At 41.6% G+C, this 23,192-nt stretch overlaps 2 protein-coding genes and 1 long non-coding RNA gene across 3 annotated transcripts; 2 read left to right on the plus strand and 1 right to left on the minus strand.

Annotated features, from left to right (window-relative positions):
• Window positions 1–2,288: 2,288 nt before the first annotated feature.
• slc51a (solute carrier family 51 subunit alpha) lies at window positions 2,289–10,519 on the plus strand. Its single transcript, XM_053412860.1, has 8 exons — window positions 2,289–2,561; window positions 6,658–6,809; window positions 6,920–6,993; window positions 7,221–7,379; window positions 8,841–8,952; window positions 9,587–9,733; window positions 9,950–10,055; window positions 10,203–10,519. Exons 1-8 carry the CDS (start codon window positions 2,483–2,485, stop codon window positions 10,349–10,351), a joined length of 978 nt encoding a protein of 325 aa, XP_053268835.1. The 5' UTR covers window positions 2,289–2,482; the 3' UTR covers window positions 10,352–10,519.
• Window positions 2,348–3,882, minus strand: LOC128426008 (uncharacterized). Its single transcript, XR_008333212.1, has 2 exons — window positions 3,756–3,882; window positions 2,348–2,653 (listed from the first exon to the last, which is right to left on the minus strand). It is a non-coding gene; the product is annotated as an uncharacterized LOC128426008 (long non-coding RNA).
• Window positions 10,520–12,859: 2,340 nt separating the features above from the next.
• LOC128425602 (pyruvate dehydrogenase (acetyl-transferring) kinase isozyme 3, mitochondrial) lies at window positions 12,860–21,610 on the plus strand. Its single transcript, XM_053412295.1, has 11 exons — window positions 12,860–13,289; window positions 15,614–15,755; window positions 15,877–15,948; window positions 16,774–16,958; window positions 17,054–17,143; window positions 17,855–17,932; window positions 18,224–18,300; window positions 18,435–18,536; window positions 18,629–18,736; window positions 18,858–18,971; window positions 19,125–21,610. Exons 1-11 carry the CDS (start codon window positions 13,187–13,189, stop codon window positions 19,272–19,274), a joined length of 1,221 nt encoding a protein of 406 aa, XP_053268270.1. The 5' UTR covers window positions 12,860–13,186; the 3' UTR covers window positions 19,275–21,610.
• The last annotated feature ends 1,582 nt before the right edge of the window (window positions 21,611–23,192 follow it).

The following is a 23,192-nucleotide window of genomic DNA, read 5'->3' on the forward strand; positions in this document are numbered from 1 at the left end:
AATGAATGGAAGTCAATGCAAAGTGACTAGCTACCAAAACCTGTGTGTGTGTGTGTGTGTGTGTGTGTGTGTGTGTGTGTGTGTGTGTTGTGTGTGTGTGTGTGTGTGTGTGTGTGTGTGTGTGCGTGTGTGTCCGTGTGTGTCCATGTGTGTGTGTCCATGTACATCGAAGCTACGAACTCCCATGTTAATGACCTCAGTGTCAGTTTCTGAAGGAGAGTAAATAGTGACTTTCCTACCCAAGGCTGCAGCAGCCTTCAGTCGAGACTTTGAATGATTTATTCATTAAATGCAACTGAACCGTTAAAAAGAGATTTGGGAAAGTGACATCAGGATCAACCGACACTGTCAATATTGAACCTCGGCAGGAAGTAATGCATCTAAACGTCAGAGGATGATGTGATCAGGAGATGATCAATAGACAGCGGCAGCATCTGGATGAACTTAAACCTGAACATCTGTTGCACAGCTGAGAATCAGAAACACAACACAGCTGCTTTCACAGCTTAAACTCTTTGTTTGTAATTCTGATTTTATTGATATCACTTTGGGAGGAGTTTGCCTGTAGACGTCTTGCACTGTTGTTCTTTTGTTTTTTTGGGGGGAGGATGGAACATTCCCGTCAGTTTCACAAACTCAGGCCCGTCGGAACACGAGTGTGCAGCCTCTGAAACAGAATCATTAAGGAGTGGCTTGAAGTAAACCAGAATCATCTGCCGACGGATTGCTCAGACTTGATTAGAATGAGTCAGTGGTCATGTGAGGTCAGATGGATCATACTGCGCATCTTGTATCTGGTACAACACATACGACATAGTGTAACTCTGCATGACACATACATATCATGCCTTCTCATCATTTCGTCACACCAACATTGGGCTGTGTGTCGAGTTGTGTGACCAGACGTGTGTGCGTCCGGGGCTTTCATTGCCACTTCCATTAATCATACCTTGAATGTGTCTGAACATGCAGCCCGAGGATAAAGAGGTTTAATCTCAGAGCCAAAGAAAAGCTAATGTCTTGAGGCAATATTAACTTCTACAGGCTTCTCTGAACTGACGGGCACGGAGAACCTGGATGTGAGGCTGATGTTTATATGAAAAATTGAATTCAGGGACATTCAAGAAAGTCTTAGCAGTTTTCACAAGTGATAAAAATGATAAAAACTGGTTAGGGTAGAGGATAGAGAGAGAGAGAGAGAGATACTTTCTCCTACTTTTATCTAACTGATGGTCTAGATAACAGTAAAGGCCTGTTTTATTCAGATGGACCCGCAGCAGCAAATGCCTGACATGGCGACGACCCTGCACATGTTGCTATGGGAGCAGGGAGCATGTGATGTGAGTGCCGGCTTTGTCAATGAGCTACAGTCCTGAGAAATGCCCTCAGACACAGATACCTAAAGCCATGCAACTGACTGCCCTCTGTCCTGAACTCTACTATCTAGAAGTGATCCTGTAAAAAATATGATTGAAGGGAATCCCCATTTTTTAAACGGTCAAAATCATTCCCTCACCATAGCCGTGCTCCTTCAGAATCCGCCTGATTTGGAATATAGCGATAAATACTCTTTAAAAATGAGAAGACATGTGCACTCACAACGGGCCTCAGTTTATAGCTCAGTTAACTGGAACTAATAAATACCATGAGCGTCCACGCTTTTTCCAAACAACCACAGACCATGAGCATTAAATTAAAGCAGTGTGCAACACACTACAAAACCGTATTCAAGAAAAACAAACGCATGGTAAGAATAACCGATCTTATATGAGTGACAAGATTCAATGAATTTGTCATTTACTTTATATAAAAGTTTAATTAGGTTTAAACACTGTGTAGGCTTCACAAAAGTTCAGGAGCAAATCTTTGTTTTTCCTACTCAGTAAATTGGATTGAGATAATTGAGATACGGAAATAAAGTCACACTTATACACATATACATGGGACGCAATTTGATTAAATTTGATCAAATACGATAATTTATAAATAGATCAAATGAAAAACAATAATGAAAAATAACAACTACGATCAGAAAGTGAATCGAATAAACATTTCTGTCTTTCCGTTTTTTGCTGTCAGGTTTTTATTTATACAAGATGAAACATTTTTCAAAACATTTCCCGAGTTCTTCCATAAATCCGTTGTTCTTTACAGATTGACATTTCACTGAAAACCACAAAAAAATCTAAGTGAAACAAGTTCAAACGCAAATCCCCCGTCCCTCTTTACGTCACTTATTCAGGAGCCGGTGACGAAATGGAGTGGGGGGGCGGGTCTAGAGGCTGCAACAAGTGTTTTTTGCGGGGTACAGATAATATCCCTCCATGGAAAGTTTCAGGACGCTTCATTTGGATACTTGGAGCGAAGAGGAGAGTCCGCACCCGCAAACTTTACGCACGCTGCGTCCGTGGATACGAGAGAGACCAGCGGCAGAAGTTGCGCTTGTTGTTTGTGGAGAGAAATCTGTCGACATCCTCCAGCGATGAATAATGGAACGAACAAAACCATTGACCCGAGGTGCTTGGGGGAGAAGCCTCCTCTCGCCATCGACATCATTGTCAGTGAGTAGCTGTGATTACTCTTCGGCAGAACGGGAGTGGCAGGAGTCCAGTTAGATTTTCCCATGTGGGTAGCTTTCTCCTCTCTGGTCCCTCTGGGAAAAGAGGATAAACTAAACTGGTGAAACTGATTCACGGAAAGTTTATTTTGTCCTCCTTCAAGGACCTGTGGGAACCTCTGGGGAGTCTGTGTTTCCCCCCTTTGGTCCATCCTGGTTTATTTTGGGAGGCCACGATAATGTGATTATACAAAGAGGGTTTTCAGAAGCAGCCGAGCAAACACTACAGTAAATAATGAAGGAGAGAAAACGTTGGCTCTATCCTCTGTTTTATCCCCGGGCCCCAGTTCAAAGCTGACATGTGCAGAGCATTATATTTCAAGACCAGCACCAGATAAACTGTCAAATTACAGCCACATGTTCAGACAGAGCTCAGTTCCAATGACTTTTTTTTATACAACTAATCCATTAATCCACTTCACTTGGGTGCTGGTGCTACTAATGTTGGATTATCTTTTTAATTTAGTTTTTTTCACTTGTGAGCCTGACATTTACGGGAGCTTATAGAGAAAATCCACCTAGGAGAAATTGAGCTAAGTAATATTGTCATGCCTAAATCCTAATGTCACTTAACATCATCATATTTCTATTGAAGTAAAATAGTATAACAAATTAAAAAAGATAATTGTTAATATTGATGATTCCCTGCCAGATTGTCTTTTTAGCAATTGAGTACCCTTTAAATGAAGGTTAAATCTGCCCTTTTCTTTTACTGCTTATCCACAAAGCACCTTTCACTTTTTTCATTCAAATTATTCATTTCTCAATTGTGGTGAAATAGATCGCTTATTATTTCACTGTAGTAGACTGCATCTTAATAATTATAGACTGCCTTAGCTGACTCTATATATATATATAGATATATATATAGGGCTGGCCAGTAAAAAAAATCAATACGTTTTCACAATATAGTTTTCATTTATAACGTTCAAAATATGTAAATATAATCCTTATGCAGGAGGTATAATATATATTGGATCCACCCCAGATATGTAAAATACTTTGCTGTTAATCATGAAGAAGAGTTTAAAACCACAACTTCCTTTCAGCAGTCCTCGAAGTTTAAAGAAATAATAATTTGACATTTATTAGGAAAATGAAGGTTATCACCTGAAAAAATGTGTGTGCTGATATTAACCTTGACTGTGTCGTCCTGCCCTGGGGTCACCTGGTTTCACCCTCTTGCTGTTTGCACGTTGCATTAATCAAACATGGACTTTGTTGGTGGGAGATGGCAGGTTAGAGTCGGCTCAACTGTTTCAACACTTCTCCAGCTAATGTCCAGAAAGGTTATCACGTTGTAAACTGTACGGTGGCCCTGATGGTCAAAGCACGAAGACAAGACATTTCACGGAACACTCACTCATTTCTTATTACTGGAAGGGTGGAACCGCTCTTTGTGACTGCACATAACCAAACTCCCTGCTGACAGCTCAATGTCATTTCCTTTTTCTGTTCCTTTGAACAATGGAAAAGAAGCTTGGAATCATTTGGGGATATTTCAACAGAAGACATTCACTTGATGTGATGCTCGATGGCAATCAGGCCGAGATTCATTCAGTTGTACATGATACAGCAGGATCACGGTTACATTGTATAAGATTCAATCATGATCAATCAAATGGGAAATTAACATGATAATATTGTGCATGATCAAAATGTTACATTTCCATCACAATCCCCCCTTGTGATCAACCATGAAAGTAAAGACTTAGAGGGTGGGGGAACCTCATCCTGTCAGGGGTTTGCCAGAGTGAGGTCACTTCAGCTCTGTGCTAAGATCATCATCATCATCATAACCATCATCATCATCATATGTTGGAAGTGACGCAGAGTAACATTTGGCACCATTTTACAAACCAGCCTTTCTCTTGTGAGCCATGCTCTGAGCTTTAAAGATTGTGAAATCTTATGGTGTTTTGACCTTCAGGGCCACCGTAGAGCAGCCTCCACCTGAGTTACAGACGGCTTCTCAATGAGTTGAGTTGATGCAGAGAGACATGGGCCTCTGTGTGTAAACAAGTTTGTCTTTAAATTTGTTACTAGGTGCTTTTCTGTTGTTGTTTTTTAAACAAAGTCTCTAAAGTTTGTCCTCTAATAGAGACTTTGCCTATTTATTTTGAAAGTCAAGTCAGTTCTATTTATAAGGCAAGTTTCATACACAAAGGTGGATTCAACGTGCTGAACAGGGACACAAGTTTAACATTTCCAAGCAGGATGAAAGAGATAAAAGGATTGAAAGAGGTAAAAGTCACTCTCTCATTTATTCAAACACTCATTCTCTCACTCTCTTGCATCTTGATCACACACACACTCGCCAACACACACACACACACACACACACTCACTCACTCACTCACTCACTCACTCACTCACTCACTCACTCACTCACTCACTCACTCACTCACTCACTCACTCACTCACTCACTCACTCACTCACTCAGAGTAGAATATCCAGCTCTCATCAAACCAACAGGAAAGCATAAAAGGCCCAGACCCACCAAGAAGGAAAAGTGAAACTGTTTGTGTTTCTATCAGTTGATTACCGATAATGACTTTCTGGATTCCAGAGAATAAATGACCTGGAAACCAGGGGATAACGGGCAACAGGCTGGAACCATTGACTCAACCTTTCCTATCTCGTGTAGAGCAGAAGGGCAGCTTTGTCATGGGGTATATTCCTTTGTCTGAGACATCTGTTTGTACGATTTGACTGTTCCCATTTACGTGTTCCCTGTTGCCACAAGTGTTCTTCTGGCAAAATCCCACCCACATGCAGGAATAACTCATCACTCAGGAAGTTTCAGAAACACAACTCATGTTGTTTCACAACCAGCAGCTTTTTTATTCAATCAGTAACTTTCCCTTCTGTTCTGTCCTCCAGGCTGATTCAGAAATAAACGTATATGTTACTACCGCAAAGCTCTTGATTATCACATGACCTGAGGAGAAGTCACGTGTCAGAGGATCAACATGTTCTGTACATGCCAGTGGCAACAGTCTGCTGTTTTCACTTGCACTGTGCATTAACTTCAAAACAACCTCAAATTGTTGCAGACTCATGTCATCAAGGAAACTCAGGGCATCAACAAAGTGATGGGTCAATATAAGCATTACTCACCATTACAATACGATACTACTCCTATTTCCAGTTAGGTCCAATGCCCCAAAGAAACTTTTTCTATTTGCCTTTGTCAAACATTTTCAAAGATTTACTTTTTTTGTTTCATGTCGCGAATAGTTTTGAATTTAACCACATTTTCCTGTTATTGAAATTTATAGCTCCCCCGGCCAAGGAGGTTTTATGTTGTTTATTTGTGAGTAGAATTAAGTAAATACTACAAAACAAATTTCTTCCAAACTTGGTAGAGGGAAGGGGTCTGAGCCTGGGAAAACCATCACACGAGGGTTTTCACTTTCTTTAACTATATTTTATGTCAAATAAATCATTTTTGTTTATTAGACCACTTCATTTTTTTCTTGTATATTTCCACTCTCGGAAAAAAACAATCAGAGGTGGGATTGTTTGGCCTCGGTGGATGTAGTAGCTTTACTGAGAGCCATTCCACTTTTTCTTGTGATTGTAAATATATATTTCAATTTAAAGCCACCAGTTTTTATCAGGCAATAAATCATTCAACCTGCCAAACCATTTTTATAGGTTTTGATTAAGGCTTTAACAATTACTGCATCTTAATGGCACATTCCCTTGTCATGTCAAGCTTCAATTTCTGGAGAAGGACCTTTGAATCCTCGGTCCGATTTCAAATGAATATTCTTTTCACTTTCATTGAATATTTTCTGAAGGTGAAAAGTCTTCTAAAACTTGTCCTGTAACAAGCTGCTGTACTATTTGTCAACAGTAAATAAACATGTTAAGTCCTTAACAAAAGTCCCAACAAGCTAAATACCCATTGTCTTTATAGAAGCACAATCAAAGTTCATGAATCAGGTTTGGATTTTTGCAGGATGATGTTGAGCTGAAATGAGACATTTGAAAGATTCGCTTATTTGTGTGAATTTCTCTCCTCTCCCTCCAGATTTGGATATCTTTGGCATGGTCCTCTACGGCATCCTCACCTTCATGGCGGCGTTGTCCATGCTGCTCTACTTAGAGGAATGTGTCTACATCTATAAGAAAGTGCCGTCCAATAAGAAGAGTGTAATCATCTGGGTGAATGGGGCTGCGCCGGTAAGATGAATACAGTCGGAGGAGCAGAGAAAACAGTTTGCATATGTGCTGGTCCTGATCATGTTGTATCTTCACGTGGTTCTCACCCCCTTCTTCTCTCTCTCTCTCAGGTTATCGGCACCATGTCCTGTGTGGGGATGTGGATCCCCAGAGCCACCATGTTTACTGATATGACCTCAGCCTGGTGGGTCTGCTTTCCTTTGCCTCTCTCTCTTTCTCACCTTCCACCTCTCGCTGCGCTGTGTGTTATTTCACTGGCAGAGCCCCCCCGGTGAAAGATCACATGGGAAACTTGCATGTCAGTGATACTGTTTTGTGTAATGTTCCTCCGCTGATCTTCTTCCTTCTTGTGCGTCTTCTCCTCTTCCTCACCCCCTCACCTCTCATCCCTCGTTCTTTATTTCCTCGCAGTTACTTTGCCATTGTGGTGTTCAAGTTCCTGATCATGATGGTGGAGGAGGTGGGCGGCGATGAGGCCTTCCTGAGGCGGGCGGGAAAACACAAACTGAAGATCAGCACAGGGCCGTGCTGCTGCTGCTGCCTCTGCCTGCCGCACGTCGACATCACACGGTAAACATGTAGAGACGGTGGTTTTCATGATCAGTATCTTTGTGCTGCCGTAACAGGAAAGAAGCGAAATGAATCCTTTCTTACAACACCCTTGGTGTGCATATCTGCTGTCTGCAGTGGCCTGTCTGTAGCTGGATGGCAGCTCCCAACATGTGAAGCAGGAAATATGCATTTTTATTTATCAGATGGAAGAAAAGCTCTGTTTTGTCAGGGACACGGCTAGAACAAAGCCTTAAAGAGTTCTGGTCCCATACGCATCAAACATGGACTGTAAATAATAATCGAAATGTTTCCACTTCCTCCCCCTGTCCAGAAACCAAGCTAAAATATCCCGGTTTCAAACTCTGCCATCTTAAGCATTTGGAGTCTGAGCAGTAACGATAATAACTAATACATGGACATACATGTGATGAGAACTACCTTAAATGACAGAGACCCTCTTCAAGAGAAACCTATTTGACTGAGTTGAGACACAGTTTGCATCGACCTCTTGTCTTAACTCTTTGTCAGGAAAACAAACTATATGTCCCGACCATTCCCTTTAACTGTTTGTATTTAAAAGCAGAAACAGAGATATGAGATGAGATGGAGACAGTGTTTCTCGCGGTGGCACGTTTTGTGTTGCTCATGTTGTTGTGTAATCCCTGTAAGGCCGCTCGCTGAAACACGTTGCTCTGCTAATTAAGCCCAGATCTCCTGCTGCTCCTTATCACCTGTTGTTTGAGGAGCCGGGGCTCGGGCAGCGCTCTCTTATGTCATTGTTTGCCTGTTTGGAAAGATTGTGTAAACGCAGCGATCCACCGAGTGTTATCCTCAGATTAGATGCAAGTTGAACACACTCCTGGTCACCCAGCCCTGTTGGAAGGGAGGGGGAGGGGGGGGGGGGGGGGGCAGGCATGTATCATACTAGTTTCATTATGTTTCTTTCAAGCAGATTAAAGACTAATTGCACTCACTTTGTGTCACAGTTTATTGATCCACCTGTTTAAACATCGGTTGAATGAGTGAATTTTCCTTTTTCAGTGAACTGTCCCTTTAAGAATGAGGGACTCCTTTGGCACCTCACGAATGCAAACTGAAACTGCACTCGTTTACAGAGGCATACAATCGCAGGGCAGTGATTCTAGTCGTTGTGTAAATCCTTGAGGAGCTAGTGCAGTCGGTTCAGGTGATGGTGAACCTCAGAGGGACATTATTGTTTTTCCATTTAAAAAAAAAACATTTACGAGCCAACAGAGATGAGCCCAAGGCTGTGGTGCGCAAAACATCCTGCTGTAACAATCCAGGACGGGTTCAGGGCGAAGCAGCCTTCCATGACTTTTATACCTTGATTTCGTTTTTTTTTAAAATGCATTTAGAGGAAAAAATGCATTTAAAAACCCATTTTTAAAAATGCATTTAAAAACCCATGTTCTGTCATCACTGGCTGCCATGAACTAGTTTCCTCTGTTCCCGCTCCAGGCGCACGCTCTTCCTGCTCAAACTTGGCTCCTTACAGTTTGCCGTCCTGAAGACCGTCTTCACCATCCTCTCCATTGTCCTCTGGACCAACGGCTCCTTTGACCTGACTAATGTGAGTTAATAACGTGGGAATTCTGAGCCGCAACCCTGTATGCTATCCTATCCCTGAATAGTTTTTGGTATTTATTTTCCTTTTTTTTTCTAGGCAACTTGAGGACTCACAAACACACATTGTTTATCTTGTTAGCTTTTCATCTTTGGTGTCTATACAAATCTGAATCTACTATATTAGATTTAATTGCTCCGGTTGAACACTTTTGTGTAGGAAAATTATAGTCATGATTTGCCTTCAGTACAGTTGTATTATGTGCAAAGATAAAATCTCATCCTCATATATCATATTTGTAGGAGAATATACAGTATATGGACATATCTATGGATTTCATGGAGTGTGTGTGCCCCAGGTATTACTGGACCTAAATCTACTTCACTTCCTATTATGGTTAATTTCCAATGGGGACAAAAATCAAGTCCCTATAACATAATTCATAAAACTTAGAGGTGAAGACTTGTTTTTCGGGTTAGGTTTAGGGTTGAGGTTAAGGTAAGAGTTAGACTCGTAGTCAGTATGGTTAAGGTTAGAATAATTCTCTAGGAAACCAATGCAAGTCAGTGCAATGTTCTCTGAAGTCATTGAGACAGTCGGATAACTGTGTGATTGTGTGTGCGCCTGACTCCATCCTCAGTTGAAGATCACCGGAGCCGCCATTTGGATCAACCCATTCGTGGGCATCTTGACGATCACAGCCCTGTGGCCTGTAGCGATCCTTTTCATGCACCTGAGAACTACCCTCCGGACGCTCAAGATCATCCCTAAGTACGCCATGTACCAGGTAAGGCCCAGGAGAAGCATGTGTGCACACAAACAGCTGTTTGCACACTTCATGACAGACAGTATCTGCGTGTACTCCTCAGTATATATGCCTGGCTGTATGTAAACACTCTTTCTAATAACATGTCAGGCTATAGGGCCTTCATTAGTTTTTTACAAGATTTTCCAGCAGCCTTTTGTTTGTCAGGGTTAACTGTGTGTGTGTATGTGTGTATAGCTGGTGCTGGTCCTGAGCCAGTTGCAGTCAGCCATCATCAACATCTTGGCCATGAATGGAACCATCGCCTGTGCACTCCCTTTCTCTGGGCCAGCCAGAGGATACAGTGAGTCAACCTCCATCCACACAATCAGTCCCTCCATCCATTTGTTCATCTGTTTGATCAAAAATGAGTCCATCCATCCTTAAAGTCCTCTTTTTGATTGTGTTCCCCTCGTCACCACTTTGACCTGCTGTACTTCCTGCTCCACAGTGATGAGTCAGCAGCTGTTGATCCTGGAGATGTTCATCATCACCTTGGTAACGCGGCTGCTGTATCGACGACCGTACGATCCTCTACCGGAAGAAAAAGATGAAAACTGTGAAAACACTAAGATGGTCGCAGTGGCGGAGTCTGCATGAGAACTGAGAGTGTGAGAGTGTGAGAGTGTGAGAGTGTGAGAGTGTGAGAGTGTGTGAGTGTGTGAGTGTGTGAGTGTGAGAGTGTGAGAGTGAGATTTTTATTTTCCTGCATTTATTTGCTTAAGAGAATATATAAGAAAATATGAATAAATATGAATTATATATAAACTAATGTTGTGGTTGTTTGTTGAATGAATTGCAATACAGTAAAAAGAACACAAAGAAGTACAATAATTTATGTATAGCAGACATATTAACAAAGTACGATTTATCATTTTAGCCTTTTTAAAAAATATATAAATGTATAAAACATCACTTAACATAGTTTTACATTGTCTATGGCAGTGGTTCTCAAATGGGGGTACGTGAGATTTAAAAAAAATTAAAAAATTGTGTCAATTCCAAAATCCTTTAAAAATTGTTATTCAATAAAATATAAGTGTAAGTTCATGAACTGAATTTTATATTCTGTAGGTTATTCAATTTCATTGTCCTAATATAACTCGAGTCTCTCCCTCATACCAGGAGGGTTTGACCCTTTGTCAATTGACTCTGTGCCGCAGGGTAGATAAAATAGGAACAGACATTGTCGAATAAGTTGTAGGAAACCCCTTTTCACTCCAGCTGGATGATTCCACAGATGTCAGTGGAAATGCACAATTTGTTGCTTTTGTGAGTTACATTGATACTGACGACATGTATGAGCACATATTATTCTGCAAAACTTTGGAGGGGATAACAACAGGAGAGGACATCTGGAAATCCTGCAGCAGCATCTGCACGGACGCAGCAGCATCAATGACAGAAATTACACAAAGAAAAGCTGCATTATTTGAAATCAAAAGTTTCTACATGAGTTAAGTGTGAATTATATAAAGGTTTATAGGCCGAACACAGAAGATGCTGGCGTCTTTGGCATAAACATCAAAGAGGGGAGTTGGTGTATGGTCTTGATGGATTCAAATCTATACAACATGCAGTCATGCAGAAATGGTTCTTGAGAAAAGAAACTTAATTTTGTTTTAGGCTTTGCAGTTATTTCTTCAATATGAGTTTCAAAATATAAAACCTCCTCTGCTGGTTTACATCTACCTCTGCATACAAATATGCCTGTATAAACCTGTGGTGTCTAAAAGGCTGTTCAGCCCCAACAAAACAAAATCAAAGTAAGTAAATACCGGATAAAATAACTAAATACTGCTAATAACAAAATAATACATAATGAATTGCTACATTACCTACAATAAAAAAATCATATATGAATGAACGTTGACATTTTACATTCAAGCATGTTTAATGTATATATGAGCTGTGGTCTAATGGTAATAAAAAAATAGAGTAGCATATCCAAGACATGAATTAAAGCTTAATCCATATTTAATTACTCAGCCCTTTCTGCCAACTTCTCTGTGAAATAAAATGCATTTATTATATTAAACAAAATTTTGTCAAATTCACATCTATCGCACATCTGCTTGTCCGTGTTAAAACCTCTGGAATATGACGATCACAGTTGTCCATATGCAAAAGCATATTCTCAAACTTCTGCCGCTAGGTGGCGGTAGAAGCTAAAATGTGAGTGGAGCCTAATTGTAATTAACTGCAGCAGATGCCTGACACAGTGTTTTATTCCACAGTGAAAACATTCACATCAAATACTAAAAGAAAGTATAATTTTTTTTTTTATTACCAATTGCAATATGCAGTATTCTATGTGTGTCTGTACTTGTTACAATTATATAACTCAGTGTGTCATTGACCAGCTGCATGTAAACAAGTCAAGCTAAACCACGATGATTGACAGGCCTATCGACCAATCGGGTTGCTGCTGTGGCTTACTTCCGTTTTTTGGACCAATCCCCGCAGAGCATCAACAGGCCTGTGCCAAGTGCGGTTGAGTGGAGACTTTGAATCTACGTGTTGTCCAATGATGTCAAGTTAGACCAGACACACCGGAAACTTGGAGAAGATGTTTAAAAAATAAAATGTTGTTGTTGCTTCGACTGCCACGGCACTCTTTGAGCAAAATTATCTTTTTGTTCCATACGATTTCTCAACTTATTAATCTAAAAGTATAAACAATAACGATCCACAAATAAAAAATAAGAAGGTATGTGAAGGACACAGTTTTAAATGTTAATTTGTTTTAAAATATTTGTTATAAAAACTACAGAGGACATCGACTCATGCAATAGGATTGTATATAAGCTCTCCTCCTTTTCTATCATGGGTGATAAACTCATAGTTTTTTTTGTGTCTTTGTGGTTGTTTTGAACCATTTAGCTGTGTTGTATCTCTTTGTTTTATTTGTATGCTTCTTTATAGTTGTTATGTCTGTCTGTTACATTTTGCATAATGGCTCACAATCGATCTGTGCAAAAATAAGTTATTTATTTGAATCTACTAGAAAACAATGTAAAGTCTCATTATTAGAAAGTGCTATCACATCAGCTCGGCTACATTTGACGGGCTGCGTCTTATTGTGAAACACGTTAACCGGAAGTGTGTGTGTGTTTGTTTTCTCCCCCCAGGCTCCTCGGGTTCTGAGCAGAACTGAAAGTCCAGGGATGAAGAAGGACTCGCGGTTGAGTCCACAGTGTCCTCACCGTGTCATGTAACCTTATGGACGTTTGTCCATCGTGGTGTGGTGTCCTGCCGGAGCCCCGCAGGGTTTGGGACAAATGTGGACGCCGCCGGGAGAGGAGCCCTGTCTGCGTGTGCGCCAGTCAACAACACCGGGGATGAAGCGGCCGTGTCGCGTGTTTCCTTCTCTTCCTCCTCCCGAGGGTCTTTCTCGCAGCTGAACCGGAACACGTCACCTGCACACTTTACAAAATGAGGGTCTTCACGTCCCTGCTGAAAAACGCCCACCCCAAAATCGAGTACTACTCCCGGTTCTCTCCGTCCCCGCTCTCCATCAAGCAGTTCCTGGATTTCGGTGAGTGTCCTCCCGATGTAAACAAGTGTTGTTTACCCTGTTGTTCCTCTGAGAGTCTCTGCTCTGGATTTGATGTGTCACTGTGTTTATTAATAGAGTTGCACGTCTTGTGCTGCCAGCTGCCATGACACCTTACGCTTTCTGCGGGTCAGATCTGCCCTTTTCACTGTGGGGTTTACGTTCAGCCATGACAGCACACACACACACACACACACACACACACACACACACACACACACACACACACTGTGGATGGAGGACAGCCCTGTGTGTGTGTGTGTGTTTGTAGGATGCAGCCAGGTCCTGCATGTGTGGAGGGTGAACCCAGCTTAAACTTCCCCATTTCTTCATCGCTCAACAACAGGAATCCATGTGCCTTGATCACTGTGGTTCTCAGAAGTTACCTGAAGGCTCATGTTTTCTGGGTGTGCACACATTTGTTGAGTCACCAACTGTGGCAGGCGGACAAGAGACCTGACAGTGCAACACCACAGTTATTAATTCAGCGGCTGCACTCAAGGCTTTGTCCTAATCCATCTTCTGATTAAACACAGTCGTCCGTCTATCTTACGCAATTTGCTCTCACAGCTGGTGATTGGACGTGAGAGTAAACACAGGAAGTGATGGCTGCACTTGAGATGCCTCGATAAAGAATGTTCACTTCCCGATAACGATTTCAATATCTGTAATTGCGTATCGGCCGATGCAGAGAACCAGTCTGAAACCAGGGCATTTAAAACCAGAACTATCTTCCTCCACCGAATGCCCTATGACCATATTTGTGTGTTAAACCACATTTCAATTCACTGGAACCAAATTTCACAAACACTTAAACACTCTTCTCTGACATGTCGCATCCTTTCATCAAGTGAATCATGTAGGAAAAACACAATGATTACTTTTAAATAGCTGTTAAACGTTTACCAGCGGCGATCAGTTCTTCTTCACTTGTCAGTGCCATTTTTTATTGCTGGTATCATTAACCATTGACTCAACCATTAACCTTTCAGTGGGAATTGATAAGATAAGATAAACCGAAAACCCACCAGGTAAATTCCCTAATTCTTTCAGCAGCAGATAGTCAAAAACCAGGTAGACAAGCTATACATGTGAAAGTATAAAATAGAATTACAAATGGGCAATGAAATCAAAAGAAAAGAAAAAACCCAGAATATGTACATGATATACACATTTCTCTAAATATATATTAAGAAGATACTGGTGTGTTTTTAAAAGGGGAACAAATGGGCCTTCATCCCAGGAGTGTGTGATTCCAGGGCTGAGTCAGTGTTTGCTGTTTTCACTTCCCGGTTTTATAATTTACAAGGCCTCCCTCTCCATTTGCTGAATCAGGTGAAAGTTTTTCCTTTGAGCTGAGGTGAAAGGAGGCTTCTTGTCGTTCTGCCTGATCATCGAGTTCTTTCACCCCTCTGATACAATAACACAGGGTAACATATCTTACTGTCTTGTCAGTGTGGGAGTCTCGAGGTGGATCACAAACATCAGCACAAAGGGTTTCCTCTACCCTAAAAACGCAATTGTTCCTTTGTGCAGCCTGAGACTTTCCCATTGTGTCGCTTTTTGATTATAAGAACCTGATCTGCTTCTCCCCACAGACTTCCACAGTGCTCAGTGATTCTCTGCTGAGGGTTAATAGGCTGCACGTGCTTCTGTGTGAGAGGGAAGCACAAGACCAGAGCATGTTGCACACTGTGAACTACATTAAGTGGAGTAAAAGGATGTTAAAAAGGCCACGCTGGCATTCAATTAGTTAGTTTCAAGAAAACCATTTAAGATTTTATCAGTTTAATTTAGTTCTTCCTGTTTGGATGTAGAAACACGAATCCCTCTAACCTTTCCACGACTCCCCCTCTGGCAGATGTTGGTGCAGAGTCATTTAGTTTCTGCAGATAGCAAAGTTTAAGGTGTCATGTTAAAGGTTGGATATCGACACCCACCACAGCCTCCAGCTGCCTGGCATGAAAGGTGGTTTTCATATGACAAACTAGAGTGGCACTCAGTAGAGCTCACACCTCCGCCAAGGCCCAGCAGTCCAATTAAATTCAATCAAACTGAATCCCATTGCACACACTCATGGATATCAGTTCCCTTAACATTTCAGTATTTTTAGTTTCAGTTTAGAGAATGGTGAATTTGCATATTTAGTCTATGTTTTGTTTTCAATTTCCCTTTCTAGCACTTTGAATGAACCGCTGTTTATGAAATGGGCTTTCTAAAAAAACCTTCCTCTTTACAGGAAATGTAGATCTACCAGAAAACAACCAGAAACTTATTACAAATATTGCATTCTCTTTCTCTCTTAGGCCGGAACAATGCATGTGAGAAAACCTCCTACATGTTCCTGCGCAAGGAGCTGCCCGTGCGCCTGGCCAACACCATGAGAGAAGTCAACCTGCTGCCTGACAAGCTGGTGAGCCAGCCCTCCGTCAGGCTGGTGCAGAAGTGGTGAGACACCTCTTTCAGTTATGTTCTTTGTAAGGCTCCCAGATAATAAAGTTTATAACGGACTCTGTGATAAGAAGCTTTTGTAAACGTCGCCCTTTGACCTCTTTATCTGCTTTATCAGGTACATGCAGAGTTTTGTGGAGTTGCTGGATTACGAGAATCGAAAAGCAGAGGATCCTCACGCTCTGAACGAGTGAGTGATTAATGATGATGAATGATTAATAATGATTTAAAGAAGACACTGTATATCATGTACTGTATATCACGTAAGTACAACCAGCTGTTGTACACTGGCTTATTGTCTACATGTCCCTCCTCCACTGCAGCTAATCCCCTTAGTACACACAGATCTCTGCTGCCTGCACAGGTAATGCTGTATATTTATACTATAACAACGCAGTGTGATGAACAGCCACACATGGCTGAGAAACAAAGGCAGGATTTTGATTAAGTCTGTTTAGAAAACAGTGATCTTAAGCTTGATACTCCTCCAAACAAGGAATTAAAAAGACAATTCAGATATTTTGAAATGGTAAACTCTACAAAGGAAAGAGCAGCAAGGGTTCAATGAATAGTTAAAAATAAATGTTCATTATGAGTCGTATTTATCCTCTTCCTCATTTTCAGAAAGGAACTGATCCCTTGATAGAAAAATGCTGTAATGCTTTTCCTGGTGATTTCTTATCTTATTTATCAATTCCCTCACAGTCGATCTAAAGCCGTTGGAAAATTGGGTCTCTATATTTACCTGAGTTTGTCTTCCACATTTGAAGAACGTAGCAGGAGAGTTCAGGAAAGGGCGTCTGGGTAGAGCAGCAGGAGGCTTTTCACCAGGCTGGAAGGAAAAGTTAGTTCCCGAAAATGTCTGTAGGAACTAACTCAGACATAAGCGTTATCACATATCTGGGTAGTTTCAACAAAATGTCCATAATCCAGTGCAAGTCGTAAAGCAGTTTAAGAATATCAACCATTTACTGTTCTGTAAACATATTGATGGAATTTGATCTCCTATCTTTAGCTTCCTGGAGCTCCTGATCGAGATCCGTAACCGTCACAACGACGTGGTTCCCACTATGGCGCAGGGAGTCATCGAGTACAAGGAGAAGTTCGGCTTCGACCCCTTCGTCAGCAGCAACATCCAGTATTTCCTCGACCGCTTTTACACCAACCGCATCTCGTTCCGCATGCTCATCAACCAGCACAGTGAGTCCTGGAGAACATCTCACCAGCCGCTTGACTTTTTTTCCCCATGACTTGTCACTGCAGCTGACCTTTTATTTCCATGTGTTTATGTTCAGCTCTGCTGTTTGGGAATGACACCAACCCCGCTCATCCAAAACACATCGGCAGTATCGACCCCAACTGCAGCGTGGCTGAAGTCGTCAGCGGTGAGTCAGAGAGGGTCACAGTTATCTGTCCCACTTTCTATCTACATATATGTTTGTCCACTGTAACAAATGTAATAGTATTTTGACTTGCTCTTATCATGTCTTTATAAGTACTCTTATTTTATTATTGTATATTTATTTGTAAATACATATTTTATTACATTCTTTATATGTATCCATTCTATTACCTGCATGCATTGTCTGTTGTATTACTTTATCTTGAATTGTTCTAATTAAGTAATTTAATGTGTAATATCTGTCGTCGCTATTCTATTCTGTTTATAATGTTGTTTCTATCTCTGTATCAGTATTTTGAAAAGAGCCGTATTATTAAAAAAATATAATGATATAAAATGTTATAGTTGAAAACAATGCTGAAACATCCAAGTCAGTGTGAGTTGCAGCCAATATGTGTAAATGTCATCTTAGGGGATATTTAAGTTATTTAAGGTAAGATAATTGCAAAGGTCTTATGGGAAACATAGTAAGCTATGTTTATGATCACATTCTCAGCAGTGTCATAAATCCAACATAAATCCATGAACATCTTTCTGCTGAGTGGCTTGGTTACACAGTGATAGTGTTTTTCAGTAGCTGCACTCTCAATGACCCGGGAATGAACGGAAGCTAAAAGAGGAATCTAGATGTAAACAGTGAACATATCTCAGCTTGTTCTGCCCTGACTCCTGTTGTCTCGCTCTCTTCTATCAGATGCCTACGACACAGCCAAAATGCTGTGTGAGAAGTACTACCTGGCTGCTCCTGAGCTCAAGATCGAAGAGTTCAACAGTAAGAAACAAGCGTTTACTTTCATTCTAAAATCCTCAGAGTTTAACCATATCTCCCTGTAATCTGTCCCACAGCTATTACACCATGATACAGAGGCTATGTAGAGCTTGTGGGTGGAGCTCCACGTTTACTCCTGTAATGATTACAATGTGTACCGTCTCATAAACTTCTAAAGACTAGTGTTATCTTGTGTGTGTGTATTTGTGTATGTATATGTGGGTGTGTGTGTGTGTGTGTGTGTGTGTGTGTGCGTTTTGTCCTCTCAAACCCCCTCGTATTCTTTTCCTCCAGTGAAGGCCCCTAATAAGCCCATCCAGGCCGTGTACGTTCCCTCTCATCTGTTCCACATGCTGTTCGAGCTGTTCAAGGTGAGCCGTGCAGCATCGAGTGCCGTTAACCTAACCAGTTCAGCGCTCTTTAAATGTAATTAAACTGTAATGTGACTATAATTCTATGAGGACTGGTGCTGATCTGGGTTAATTAAATCTGTCGGCGTTTGCAGAACTCGATGAGAGCCACCGTGGAGCTCCATGAGGACAGCATAGAGGGATTACCACCTGTAAAGGCAAAAGTCACTCTGGGTAAAGAGGATCTATCCGTAAAGGTAAATCAGACACTAATGAATGTAGGACCTCCTGGTACAAAGCATGTTGTGATGTTTAAACGGTGTGTCTGCCTGGTTTTTCTGTTCCTCAGATCAGTGACAGTGGAGGAGGAGTTCCTCTCAGGAAGATAGACCGTCTGTTTAACTACATGTACTCCACTGCCCCGACGCCCAGCCTGGAGCCAGGAGCTGTTCCCCTGGTACACCCTTGCATAAAATCAAACCAATATTGACCCCGGTGACCATTTCAGCTCGTACATTCATATGGGCTGGCAACTGGGGGAAATTAAAGTCTGCCTCTACTTTTCCTCCCCTGTCCAGGCTGGCTTTGGCTACGGTCTGCCCATTTCGAGGCTCTATGCCCGATATTTCCAGGGGGATCTGAAGCTCTACTCCATGGAGGGCGTTGGCACAGATGCCGTCATCTATCTGAAGGTAAAATCAGAAAGTCACAAAGGGCAATGTTGAAATGACTTTTCTCAGTCCGCAAGACATGATACTCAGAGTTTAAAGAAGTAGTTCAATATTTTGGGAGATATGCTTATTCATTAAATGACCTCATTGGCTGTCGTGTTCCTCCATTTAAAGGCGCTGTCCAGTGAGTCCTTCGAGCGCCTGCCCGTCTTCAACAAGTCAGCGTGGCGGCACTACAAGACCAGCCCTGAGGCCGACGACTGGAGCAACCCCAGCAAGGAGCCCCGCGATGCCAGCAAGTCCAATTACAAAGCCAATAGATAACTCCGCCCCGCCCGCTAGCCCAGCCCTCTGCACTCTGCCTCCAGCATGTGCAATGAAAGGTTGCCCTTGGGTAAAAGCTGGGTCTCGGATCAGACTGGCTTTTACATTCCAGTGGTTGAATCTTTGTAAAAGATGGAAGACCTCGACTTAAATCTGTACCCAAAGGCAATGAGCTTCACCAGAGTAGGAGTTTAAAATCAACTTCTTCCAAATTATGGATCCACGCTGTTTAATCCCATTTATAAAGATGTGCTTATTTCTAAATGGGGTTAGACTGTGACCGATACTTCAACCTAAATTCCCTGCATCACGGTTATTGCTCCCTGTCTCTCCCACATAGTCGGCTTTGCTGACCAGGCCGCTGCTTGGCGTGGCTGAACGGGCTGAGCACTGCTGATCTGCGTCTCCCACTCAAACACAAGTGGAGTCAGGGGGTTCGAGTTTCGGTTCACCCAGGAAAAGGAGGGAGGTTTAATTATGCTTTTCAATCAATGCACACTCAGGCCAGTGTGTCATTTGCATCTTCTTTTGGTTGCACTCTATTTAATTTTGATTTAGGAAGCATTGGAACAGGCGTCCACCTTATTTTTAAAGATCTAGTGGTCAGGATTTTTATTTAATGTCACTGAGAGAACGCCTTACTTCTAGATACATACAATATAAATGACTTTTTAAAGACAATAGTAGGAGTGACAGTACTTTTATCTTGTTACTACCAAACTCCCAGATGCTATTCAACCACCCACCAATAATGTTAATCAGCAATAGTGACCCTGCTTGCACAGGACCGAGCTGCACCTTGATTTAACACCTGCTGATGATGAACAGTGCAACCGCCGGGATGCTCCTGAAACACCGCCACCCCAGCTTTGACTGTCAAGTAGCTTCAGCCACACCAGCATGATGAATTGAATGAATCCTCAGAGAAGAGAGGAACGGACCTGGTGCATCTCATGAGAAACGATAAATGTGGGATAATGCATTACATTCATCCTCACTGCATTTCCTCCTGCAAACATTCCAGACCTGGATACACAACCTCAGCTTGGACTTAACAACGCTTCTTGCAGTGCGCCTTGTGTTTCACATGTAGTATTACTAATCCCTTATGGTTTCTATGAATGAGTTTAAACAAAGCTTATTTTTTTTTATGTACTTTTGTTTTATAATCAAGAGTGAGAATGATCTAGAGGAATTCAGCTAAAATGCAGAAGAAATTCATCAGTGACAGGTTTTTATTTATTCGCGAAAGTTTTTTTGGGACCTTCAATCTTTGATATTGGAACAGGATTACTTTTTTTATGATAACTTATCAGTTTTTATTGATTGCTTTTTTGTTTATTTCTACGCCATAGTAAGTTAGACAGAGCTGAAGAGAATGCGGTTCGAGGAGCTGAGCTCTCGACCGCTGAAGTATCTGTGGGTACTGAAACATAACATCCAATCACAAGTCACGAGAATCATTATCAGGAAATGTACGAGTGCACTTCGATAAGAAATGTATTTTCTTTTAAATGCTATAAATTCAGATGTATATCAAGATTTTTATTAGGATTAGATCAGATCCCAGGTTTGAACTCTCATCTTTAAAAGCTAAAGAAAATTAGATAACTTAATTTCAGCTTGACCCAAACCTGAACGCATTTGTCAAAACCCAATGTTGTTTTAAGTGACTCTCTTTTCTCGTCTCCTTCAGCTCCATGCATCCCATCTGAAAAGACAGGATTTTAGATGAAGACTTTTGAGCGACTCTTCACTGTGGGCTGTTTCCTCACTCTGTAGCTCCTTCGCTGTTCTGCCACACTGTAATTCCATCAGTGCCAATGCCTTTGTAAACCTGCCAGTCTCACTGAGCGACGCTCGGTGTCCGACCCGCTGTAGAGGAAGTGTTGTTCGATAGGTTAGAGACGGCCGCCCTCGTTCATTCAAAGGCCTCAGTTCACCGCCTGCAATGTGTGGTCGCCATTATCTGGACGATCTTCCAGCTTCAGTCGTTGACAACCTTAAGAAAGACCGTCTGTACCGATAGTGTAATAGAAAATATTGTTTATATACATATATATAAATAAGAATAATGTCAACACTGTATATGCCGCCAGTGTGGAGTGATCGCTCTGTTTTCAATCCTACTGTACCTCCCGGCTCAAAATATTGTTAGTGTTTTTGCATGAGCTCCTCAGTGTGGAGGCAATCATGCAAAGACGTGCAAATATTGCAACATCAACACAAACATCGATCAAGGTGTAAGAGCAGACTAACAATGTGTTTCAGCATGATACCAACTTACAATACCTACTGTCAAATCCGAGAATAAAGAAAATGGCTGTTGTGTGTAATCTGTGAGGTTTTTTATGTGTCTGCAACAGCCAGAGGCGTCTTGTTTACCAGTCGTCTGTCCTTCCATACGTCCCATTGTGAACACGATATCTCAAGAACACCTGGAGGGAGTTATTGTAAATTTGGTGCCAACATTCATTTGGACCTCAAGATGAACTGGTGGAAGTTTGTTTGTCAAAGGTCAAGGCGACCTCATGTTCTCATGAACGTGATGTATCAGGAACATCTGGTCAAAAGTCAAGGTCATTGTCACCTCGCAAAACCCTTCTTTGGTCTTGTTAAAAGTCCTTTCAAATTTGGCACAAATGTTCACTAAGACTCACGGATGAACTGATTGGAATTTGGTGGTCAAAGGTTAATGTCACAGTGTGTTTGGCCTCTTTATCATTATATCTCAAGTCTGCCTTTTGGGGATTTCTTCAGATGTTGACCAGTCGTCACTTGGACCCAAAGATGAACCAACTTCAGAGATCATAGGTCACGGTAACCTCAAGTATGTGGGGGTCGTCCACTAACCAGAAGATTGGCAGTTCGATCCCAGGTTCTTCGACTCTGAGTTCCAAATTCCCTGAAACCCTAATTTCCCCTCGAAGTGTGAACGGTTGTTTTGCAAATCTGTATTGTAAAGAGTCATTAAGACTAAAGAACATGTACCGTGTGTGTGTGTGTGTGGACTGAAACTGCACTGGTTGGCAGAGGCATGCGACTGCAGTACTTCTACTTTACCTTGTGTCATCTTAAAAAAGAGCAAATACTGCAATACTGTCATGCAGTTGTACGCTTCTGTTTTATTTACATATCAAGCTGCTTGAACATTAAAATTTTAAAGATAAAAAAAGACACATTCTCAAAGTTTTGTACATATAGTGCAGATTAACATGTAGTGCGTACAGGACAGTAAGTTCTCTACATTGCATGAGGGTATTGTATTGTATTGTATTGTTAAGGAGGAGGAGAAGTCTGCTCTGATACAGACCAGAGTATAGGGGGTCGTTCATACAGCAAAAGAAAAACACTCGGGGCGAGGCTCCAGCTTCCGTTCACCTGGAGGGCTTCAAATATTGAATATTTCAAGTATTGTCAGAGTTCCGGAGAAAAGGCTGCTTCTCCAGGTTTGCCAGTTTTTATTTCACAGCTGACATCATATTCCAAAGAGCGACGAAATGCCTGCTAAACATTGAACGGCTAGAAGATGGAAAATTGTCCAAAAAATACCATGGAGAACGAGTATGTCTCTATGAAGTCACTGCAATTCAGGATGAGTGTGAGTGGCTGTGGTGCTGAGGGAAGCGTGTGGGTGCAGATGAGATTCTATTTACTCTTTCGGTGTGTGGTCTCAATGACTGTTTACATTCAAGAAGCTACCGTTTCTTCTGCCTGATCACAAACCCAGTGGGACTAACTAACAGGCATTTCACAGATTAGGTGCAGGTCACTGATCCATATTGCTGCGTGGGAATAAATAAATCAAGGGATTTTAATATTGTGAATCACTTTCGTTGCATTACATAAAATCCACGAGTTCCTTTACCCGGCATTTATGATAAAGTCACGGTGGCCGAGACGTATATCACACAATCA

The sequence above is a fragment of the Pleuronectes platessa genome, chromosome 20, assembly GCF_947347685.1.
Source record: "Pleuronectes platessa chromosome 20, fPlePla1.1, whole genome shotgun sequence".
In the NCBI taxonomy this organism is placed as follows: domain Eukaryota; kingdom Metazoa; phylum Chordata; class Actinopteri; order Pleuronectiformes; family Pleuronectidae; genus Pleuronectes; species Pleuronectes platessa.